The 10,064-nt window shown below is 32.9% G+C and overlaps 2 protein-coding genes across 2 annotated transcripts; both read left to right on the forward strand.

Annotated features, from left to right (window-relative positions):
- Positions 1 to 334: 334 nt before the first annotated feature.
- Positions 335 to 2,357, forward strand: LOC139526473 (potassium voltage-gated channel protein Shaw-like). The gene is made up of 3 exons (XM_071321623.1): positions 335 to 802; positions 1,416 to 1,578; positions 2,056 to 2,357. Exons 1-3 carry the CDS (start codon positions 335 to 337, stop codon positions 2,355 to 2,357), a joined length of 933 nt encoding a protein of 310 aa, XP_071177724.1.
- A 3,215-nt stretch (positions 2,358 to 5,572) lies between these two features.
- LOC139526474 (neuronal acetylcholine receptor subunit alpha-6-like) lies at positions 5,573 to 9,839 on the forward strand. Its single transcript, XM_071321624.1, has 3 exons — positions 5,573 to 5,606; positions 6,759 to 7,006; positions 8,907 to 9,839. Exons 1-3 carry the CDS (start codon positions 5,573 to 5,575, stop codon positions 9,837 to 9,839), a joined length of 1,215 nt encoding a protein of 404 aa, XP_071177725.1.
- The last annotated feature ends 225 nt before the right edge of the window (positions 9,840 to 10,064 follow it).

Below are 10,064 nucleotides of genomic sequence, written 5' to 3' on the forward strand. Positions count from 1 at the left end.
TAATCATCCTATGGTAATCTAACAACGTGGATACTTGTACATCCTTAATTAACCATTACCGTTTATTCAAAAGTTCTGTGTGATTTGGTTCCCTGTGAAGAGTTGTCTCATTGGCAATCGTACACCACATTCTTATTTTATTTTATCATTGAGGTATATTCTGTATGGTGAATTTGATCTGATCAAAGTGTTTCATCCATAATTAAGCTTTACCATTTTTTCAAAATTGGTTTTAAAAATTCGGAAAGGTAAGCCGTGGCAACATATAGCGGTAAAAAGGAAACATAGCGGATATCCTCTCATTTTCAAACACGGCATAGTGCCTTGCTTCAATATGGAACATGTGGAAGATGAGTTGATAACATTGAATATTGGAGGAACAATTTTCAAAACATACAGGTCAAAGTTAATTGAATATCCTCATTCTAAACTAGGAAGTCTAACAACAACTTCAGAACACTATTTACCAAGCAGTAAGGAATATTTCTTCGACAGAAATCCTGAGTTATTCAACGTTGTACTAGATTATTATAGATATGATAGACAACATTTGCACATACCAAACTATACGTGTGGAGCAGTTCTATTGCAAGAATTTGACTTTTGGGGTTTACCCTTAGTTAATATTGCAGACTGCTGTTTCCATATATATATCAAACATGAAGATTCGTTAGAAATACAACAGAATTTGGTTACATATAATTCGAATACACAAATAGGCAATAGCCTTAAAAGATCCAAGTCATTCAGAAAACAGCTGTGGTTAGTTTTGGATCAACCGAATTCCTCACGAATTACACAGGTAAATATATTGTTTTTTTCCAATTACATGTATTAAACAATATAAGTGAGACATTTTAGAGTTCACAATTTCTGAATACTGCCTTTTTTAAAGTGTTTTGAGACAAATGTATCAACGTAATTGTTAAACTCTGTAAAAACACAAAAAGACCTGTTGCAATAAAATTAGATATTTAGTCACCTATTTTTTACATAAAAGATCAACACAATCTACTTCGGAAGCATATATGAAATCCTCCGGTTTCTGTGGTATACTTCGATGTTGTGTTTTGTATAATTTTGTTATTTATCGTTGTCAGTTTGTCAATGACTTATTAATGTCCTATATCTTTCGTATATTCTGTCACTTTCCAAAAGAGAAGTGAAGATACCACAACAAACGACAACTACTGTACATCAGATTCCTGACTTAGGACAGGTGCAAACATTTTCAGCGGGATTAAACGTTTTAATGGATCCAAACCTTCTCCCTTTTTCTGAAACAATAGCATAATATCACAACATAAAAAAACACAAGGTAAAATATCAACTGGCAGGCTTAACTCAATAAAGAAACATACATTAAATACAATGTACGACTCTTGCACAAATAACTAGTTAGCCTCTCTTTGCAGATATGTTTTGCAATCTTCATGATAATGGTTGTGTTGTCTGTATTGATGTCATGTATGGTAACAGATACAAAATTCCGGGTAGAAAAGCCCCCACCACCACACCATTCAACTAATAATCGAAACCAGCTTACACAGACTAACTCTACAACGGGCAATAACACAAGTAATGCTTTTGTCGTTCGTCACGTGAAGGATGACGGGTTAACTTGGAAGATGAAGCTTTTCATAGAAACCAAACCATTAGATTACATAGATTACATTGATTATGTCACTACAGGGTTCTTTATATTAGAGTTGTTACTCCATTTCCTTGTTTGTCCACAGAAGAAACGGTTTTTAAAAGACAATAACAATAAAATCGATGTTTTGTTGTTTCTTGTAACATTATTGTTTTGGTGTGTTACTCCACTAGCGGTTGATTATATGAAATACACACATTACAGATCTCTTTACATATTCGCAAATGTAACTATGATGTTAAAAATCCTTCGAATGTTTAGATTAACTAAGCTGTATACAGAACTTCGAATATTATTAATCACCCTCCAAAAAAGTATCAAAGAACTTATGTTATTGTCCGTTACGTTTGGAATATTTGCAGTTTTATTTGGGAATTTGATTTACTACTGTGAACTTTCAGAAAGTGAAACCTTTCCTGATAGTTTTATAGGAATATGGTGGTCCATTATTACTATGACGACTGTTGGGTATGGAGATTATGTTCCAAAATCCTCTACTGGTTACTTTGCTGGAGTTATTACCGCAACTTCCGGTGTACTAATCATTACTATGCCAATTGCTATTATCGCGGGAAAGTTTGATGGATATTATACTGCATATAACACCAACAAAACAAAAACAATGATGAGAAAACTACAAAAGCAAGCACAGAAGAATTCAGTGGCACCTCTGTATAACACAATGATCATAAACAAACACTGAGTGAGGAAAACCAATACTATTTCAAAAGAATAACTATACAGGACTTTGTAATTGTTATTAGACAATTGAAATTCTATTCAAACCGATGCTAGAGAGTTCGGATGAACCAGATTATATACATTCCTTATATTATATGTAAAAAAGAAGATGTGGTATGATTGGCAATGAGACAACTGTCCACAAGAGACCAAAATGACAGAGACATTAACAACTATAGATCACCATACAGCCTTCAACAATGAGTTAAGCACATATCGCATAGTCAGCTATGACAGCCTAATATGACAACGTAAAACAATTCAAACGAGAAAACTAACGGCCTTATTTATATAAAAAAATTAACGAAAAACAAATATGTAACCCATAAACAAACGACAACCACTGAATTACAGGCTCCTGACTTGGGACAGGCACATACATATATAATGCGGCGGGGTTAAACATGTTAGCTGGATCCCAACCCTCCCTTTAACCTGGGACAGTGGTATAACAGTACAACATAAAAACGAACTATAAAAATCAGCTGGAAAAGGCTTAACTCATCAGATGGACATCATAGTTTTCCCGAACTTATTAATTTTGATTATATTAAATTGTTTGCAATATATTTTTTTTGGTAAGGTAACAAAATACATTTGTTGTGTAGTATCTGCCATCTTGAAATTGAGCTCGAGATTGTTTTAAATTCACACATGAGGAACAATGGTATTATTATTGGTATATAGTATGCATTTATTGTAGAAACTTGTTGCTTAAAGAAATGTCTGTATGTAAAATGTCAAACTATGTTCCATGTTGGTGCAAACATGTATCTTGGCCTTTTTTCTATGTACTTGGAGTTAATCAAACGATTGTTAAGGTGGTACATAAAACTACAGGGAGATAACTATGTAAAATCAGCTGAACGATTAAATCACATTAAATTGTTTAGTAAATATTAAGCTTCTCAATGATCAAAATGTGTGTTTGTCAAACTGCTATATATACAAGGAAAATTTTCTTTTTTTATTTTTTTGTAAGAGAATCAAAGTTATGTTTTTTCAAAATTATATGGAAATTAAACTAGCCAAATTAATTTAAATCAAGGTGTCTGGTACCAACTTAACAACGAGCTTGGGCATTTTATCCTCATTTCAGTTTTTCCTGCTGTGCATGCATCGTCCGCTAGAAGAATTCAAACTAAGTCTAAATGTTGCAATGCAACCAGAAATAGGACATTTTATATGAGACCCCCTTGCAATATGGTCGCTAGTCGGAATTTGCCATATGCAAACCAAAAACCAAAAACATGTACAGGCCATGCATGAGGTCATCGTAATTAGTAATCGTAATCAGCTGTAATCTTTAGAATTTTGACGTGTTATCCTTTGACATCAGTAATCATGCCATATCTGATTACAAGTAATCGTAATGTAATCGATTACATTGCATAAAACAGGTGTAATCATGATTACTTTTAGATTACTATAAGATACCATTCATATGATTACTTGCTGAGTCTTTCCCGTCGGACGACAAAATCAACTTTTCCAATGCTTCAATAATGAAGATTTTGTGGAGGTGAGAACCCAAGTCAGATTTGGTAGCTGACTTAGGCTCTCATGTGGGTCTAGGGAGACTAGTAGTGATTGGGGGATTATTTAACTCGGCCCTTGCTCTTGGCCTGACAAGTTCTACAATTTGCAGGTTTGGAAAATGTGGTTAGTGGTAACGGTGGGGTCTACAGATATCATCTTATAGAGGGGCGGCCTTCACCTGCCCACAGGTGGGGCACTGATAACTGGAGCATTCATAATACGAGTGTTTTCCCTGTTCACTCCATATGGTAGATGGTGGTGTAACCGTGTTTAACTACCAGGGGTTTTATGATATTATGTCAACATGATAGCTGATAGCCGTTGTGTATAAGTAATTGGTAGTCACCCTGACGCCTCAACAAAATATTACAGAAAACTATGTAGCCAAAATAATGCCACAATGTAAAAATGTATATTCTAGTCATGGAAATGTAAATACAAGTTGGCGAAATAAAATGTATTTGTAATTAGAATGATTGTTATTGTATAAGTTGTAAAAGTTAAATATATGAAAAACTGAGAATGGATCCTCTACACAAATGAGTTTAATATACAGAAAGACTAGTATTTTAATTTTTGGTATGTGTGAATTACAAATAACAACAGACAACTCTAGAACAATTCTTAATCACTGTATGATTAAAGGAAGAACTTCAACATAGTTTAGAAAATACGTGAACACCTATTGATCGTTGTTATTCATCTCATTGTAATTCGTTCAGTATTAATATAGGGTCTTCTTCTTTGAGTATTGCAATTAAACAGTTATCTTCAACACTTGCCATTTCAGTCCATAAAATAAAATTCATTCAGGATACACAAAAATATTTCACTAGAATTGAGATTCTTCTTGATCTTACATGAAGGTTACTTCTAACGGGATTATACATGAAATTAAAAAAAAGTAATTTCATCTCTCTCTTAAAAACTAATATATAGCTCTCAATTGATATTCACGTGAAATTGAAAGTAAAAATCAAATGAGTGTTTTCTGTCTTAAAAACCAAACATATTTTAAAATAGCATCGACATTCGAAATAAATTTGTGTCCTCAATGCTCTTTAACTTCGTACTTTATTTGGCCTTTTTAACATTATTTTTATTCGAATGTCACTGATGAGTCTTTTGTAGACGAAACGCGCGTCTGGCGTAATAAAATTTTAATCCTGGTATCTATAATGAGTTTACTTAAATCAAAATCGTGAGAAATAACATGTTGTTCTGGTAAAGTTCAGGTTGAAAATTCCACGTGCAATTGATATGAATGTCAATTTACGTACAATTTCTTGTAAGCATTTCCCCTGTGTATATTTAAAACCTTGCCCTTATTTGTTTTTCATTCTGTGTCGTGTCTGTTTTTGTTCAGTAAGGTTGCCTCCAGATATATTTTAACTTGTAAGATGAAGACATATGAACAAAATATTATTGATGAATGATTTCCCGAATGAATATTTTAACTACCTGTTGCTGTACCTTAAGCCTGAACAATTCCCAATCTCATTTCCTTTCAATAAAGCAGCCTTGAAAAACACATTATTCAGCTATATCACGAGAAAACTGAGTAGAAGACAGTTTGTAAAATAAGTAAGTTGATCAACCTGAGAGAAATTATAAACTGTACAATTTTATACTTTTTAAATGACATTGACAAACAAAAGAGCCTTTAATGGAGGTTAATAGGTGAACTATGAAATGTCAACGTACATAACTTTTTAACAAAAGCTATTCGTTTATAGACAAACTAATGATAAAGTCATTCAGGTAAAGTAAAAGGTGCGTTAACAAATTTCCAAAGTACTAAATACATAACTTTGTAAAAACAAATATGCCTGGTTAAATCAAACAGCTTATTGGAGTAGGCAAAAATTTTGATTTATCATCGTAAATGTATTTTTCGGTTATATAGCTAGGTCAATGACAAAAAACATGTCCAACAAGCGGTTGAAACAACCGAGCGACGTCAATGAGAACAATCTATAGTTCGTAGTATCAAAAGTGCACTACTGTTTAATTTGGTAATATATGTAAAATATGAAAACTGAATGAAATTCATTGGAATGATTTAATAAACACCCTCATAGCGAGTGTGTATACTTTGAAAGAGTCGATTGATATGCTTGATCACATACCTTACGGAGTTAGATTATAGGATTTTGTATATTGTAAGAGGCCATACGTAAAGTGACCGATAGTTGCTTTGAATCATTTATTTTCGTAATTTGTTTTCGATGCATGCTTTTTACAGCACTAGTTGAGTATTATTTCATCTCTTGTCCAAACATGACAACCAGGACTTTTGTCACATGAATGTAAAGCAGAATCAGTTTTCTTTTCCGAAATACCTGATTTTACCTTGTTTAATGGTGGTGTTCGGGTTGCTCAGTCCTTAGTCCTAAGTGTTCTCTGCAGTTTGAGTTGTCTGTTGAATGTCAATTTAGTGTCCTTTACCTTTTTTCTCTGATAAATGACCATTCAATCAATGTCCCTTGCTGGTTTTCAAATATTTCAAGGGAAAACATTTAATCATTAGATAAGTTTTAATATGTTTGATGAGAGAATAAGACAAAGCTGACATGTGTATTGATCTTTATGAAGATGAATATGCATATAAACTATCATTTAAAGTTTCCAATCGAGTCATTTTTTTCTCATTTCAAATATATGGTTAAATCAATCAATTACAAAATTTGCTAGATTTGAAAACCAATCTTGTATAATAATATACAAGTTTATAATAACGAGGAAAGAGGTTAAATGGCAAACAAAATATGCATTATTATTTTTTTACTATTGACAATAAGCAATTGTTTTTGTCAAACTACAGCTGATAAAAAGAAACTATTTACTGAATTATTTATCAATAAAAGTTACAATAAACAAGTGAGACCGGCAAACGATCAAGATGATGCCATTCGAGTTACTGTCGATTTCGACTTGTCCAGCATTCACGAACTTGATGAGGTGGCAGAAAAAATAGCTGTTGCAGGTTACTTGGATGTTATATGGTGGGATGACCAGCTAGTTTGGGATAGAGCGACTAACAATGATATTTACTACATGCTGGTCCTTCAGGTTTGTGACAATAAACTTACTGTTTTTCTGTGTGTGTGTGTGTGTGTGTGTGTGTGTGTGTGTGTGTGTGTGTGTATGTTACATTTTAATGTTGTATCGTTGTTCTCTTATATTTAATGCGTTTCCCTCAGTTTTAGTTTGTTATCCCGATTTTGTTTTTTGTCCATGGATTTATGAGTTTTGAACAGCGGTATACTACTGTTGCCTTTATTTATCAATCTCAGGTTTTTTTTTCTCTGAACTGAAGAATATATTGCATGTGGATTTCTTCTTTGAACATGATTAAATAATTCATTTTTTTGCAACCAGCTATCATAACTATCATGCATATGTTCAGAAGTTACCTATTTCGTTTTCTGCATCTTAAGTTTAATGTTTATTAACAATGTTTATGTTATATACTTTTGCTTATTGCTGTTGCGTTCAAACATAATTGAAAGACAAGGAGCGAATCTTATAAAGGACGAAATAGTGTTTTTCTAAACATTAGACGTTCAATAAATGTATATATTACAGTCAACATACAGTTGATACAGTGTTCAAAATAAATAACTTTTAATTGTTTAAACAAAATGTTGAATTGGTTTCTAATTTCGTGTGAAAAAGAAAACAAACCCCCATAAGATGAGAAACACACACAGAAGTACTGATTGCTTGGTGGAAAATGCCCCCTTAAAACGTAATAAATATGGTGTCAATTTTTTTTTCAATCTTTGATTTGGTTTAAAAAGCACGATTTTTCTTCTCCAAAAATTAAGATAAACATGTCTAGGAAGGCCTGTCTTTTTTACAAAATATAATTGGACCATCATGTTCTACCTGTATTTAAGCTTGTAATTTGAAATATTATGGTACATTGTTATCAAATGGTAGACACACATATGTGTGTATGGCTTGTATACTACAGTCGAGCCATATGATTCTAGTCATGCTTGTGTTCAGATTCGAACTTAATCTACATTCAAAATCAATTATGGATACGACATCCGCTTTCTTTTTATAATGAATATGAGTTAAAATAAAAACGTGTCTTGAATATTGTCTTACCTCCTATACATTTCTAGGAATGTGATTGGTTAAAAGCGTCCGCGTGAAGACTGTGTATATTTGATATTAGGTTAGTAGGAAGGCGGGGTTTATTTCTAACACGGTTAGTAGTGTCGTTACGTCCCTTTATATTCCATATTAGGTAGTAGGGAGGCGGGGCTTATTTTATTCACGGTTAGTAGTGGTGTTACGTCCCTTTATAAAAACGGAACTGAGAAAAAATCTAAAAGGTTTCAACAGACAAAGAAATTGATGATTAAGATTGAAATAAATTCATTAAACACATTTAAACCTAACAAGTTCTTATCTTTGGCTATTCTTGTAGGATCATGGGAGCAGTTTCTTAATACTAAAAGTATTGAAGACTGGCTTATATAGATATAGGAAGATGTGGTGTGAGTGCCAATGAGACAAATCTCCACTCTGTACGGCCTTCAACATTGAGCCTTGGCTCACACCGAACAAAAAGCTATAAAGGGCCCAGAATTAATAGTGTTAAACCATTCAAACGGGGAAACCAACGGTCTAATCTATATAAAAAACGAGAAACGAGAAACACATATAAATTACATAAACAAACAACAACTACTGTACTAAGGACAGGTGCAAACATTCATTTGCAGCAGGATTAAACATTTTAATGGCTTGGTCACCCCATATGGAATTTACTGACCCCATATATACCGTATTAGGCCACTAGCACACTATGTAACTAATAGTATGCTCTTTTAGATAATTAGTTATATTTGAAATGTCATAACAAAGCGAACATATCTAATTCAATTTCCACTAAATAATCATAAATGAACAGAAATGATATTTTTAATATATTAATTTACTTCATATATTTCAGGATACGGTTTGGAAACCGGACCTTGTACTAAAAAATGGTTTCCACAAGTTTGAAGAACTAGGCGGAAGTTTTTATTATGTTCGGATTAAATACGACGGTCGAATATCTTGGTACCCGTATCACGTCTTTGAAAGTCAATGTTCGATAGATGTTACTTTTTATCCATATGATAAGCAGACCTGTCATATTATATTTACCATTTGGACGTATCGGTATGATGAAGTTGAAATAGATCCTGAATCAAAATTTGAACTAGACGAATATACAGAGAATAGCTTATGGACAATAACATCAACTTCGGTGCAGATAAACCGAGTATTAGGCAGCCATGAGATCGATTTCACAATTAACCTACGCCGTAAACCCACGTATTACATAGTCAATATCGTCATACCTTTAATATTCCTAGGCATTCTTAATTCCTTAGTATTTATCATCCCTGCCGATGCAGGCGAGAAAATGTCTTATTCAGTTACTGTCTTTTTGTCGTTGGCGGTATTTTTAACAATAATAACAGCCCAACTACCCGTCAATTCAGAAAGCACACCTATCCTTAGTATTTACATCGTAGTTCAACTGAGTTACTGTATTTTAGTGCTTGTCGTTAATTCATTCCAGTTAAGACTACACCACAGACATGAAGGAAATGAAAAATCTAAAATATTTGTTTTTGCTGTTAACCTGCAAAGAAGAATCTGTTTCTGGAGAAATAATATACATTCTGATACAAACGAAATAGGACGCATCAACAATGAAGATACAAAGGGAATTGAAAATGCTACCCCTCAAAGGAATCACAACGAAGAAGCAATAAAATGGCGTGATGTGTCGTCTGCTATTGATTTCTTTGCCTTTTGGATTTTGATGGGAACAGACTTGATTATAACATTGTTTATTTTCATACATATAAGTGTAACTAAATCAATCATGTGATATACATGAAATACACCTACGCTATACATGACTATACGTTGTATGGGTTCAAAGCATTCTTTTCTGTATTGATTTCTGCAGGTCTATGCTCGCTGCAATGTTTCATTTTAATAAGTCAAATACCCTGATTTACAACAGCTACTTATAATCAAATAACATTAAAAAATTTAAGTAATAAAAGATATTTAAAACCATATTTTGAACACTGATTGTCAAACAACATGA

The sequence above is a fragment of the Mytilus edulis genome, chromosome 6, assembly GCF_963676685.1.
Source record: "Mytilus edulis chromosome 6, xbMytEdul2.2, whole genome shotgun sequence".
Classification (NCBI taxonomy): Eukaryota; Metazoa; Mollusca; class Bivalvia; order Mytilida; family Mytilidae; genus Mytilus; species Mytilus edulis.

Coding starts and splice junctions, on each gene's coding strand:
- LOC139526473 (XM_071321623.1), top strand. CDS start 335: ATGGAACATGTGGAAGATGAGTTGATAACATTGAATATTGGAGGAACA. Junction 803..1,415: donor ATTCCTCACGAATTACACAG/GTAAATATATTG, acceptor CTCTCTTTGCAG/ATATGTTTTGCAATCTTCAT. Junction 1,579..2,055: donor TACAACGGGCAATAACACAA/GTAATGCTTTTG, acceptor GTGAACTTTCAG/AAAGTGAAACCTTTCCTGAT.
- LOC139526474 (XM_071321624.1), top strand. CDS start 5,573: ATGACATTGACAAACAAAAGAGCCTTTAATGGAG. Junction 5,607..6,758: donor CAAAAGAGCCTTTAATGGAG/GTTAATAGGTGA, acceptor GTCAAACTACAG/CTGATAAAAAGAAACTATTT. Junction 7,007..8,906: donor ACTACATGCTGGTCCTTCAG/GTTTGTGACAAT, acceptor CATATATTTCAG/GATACGGTTTGGAAACCGGA.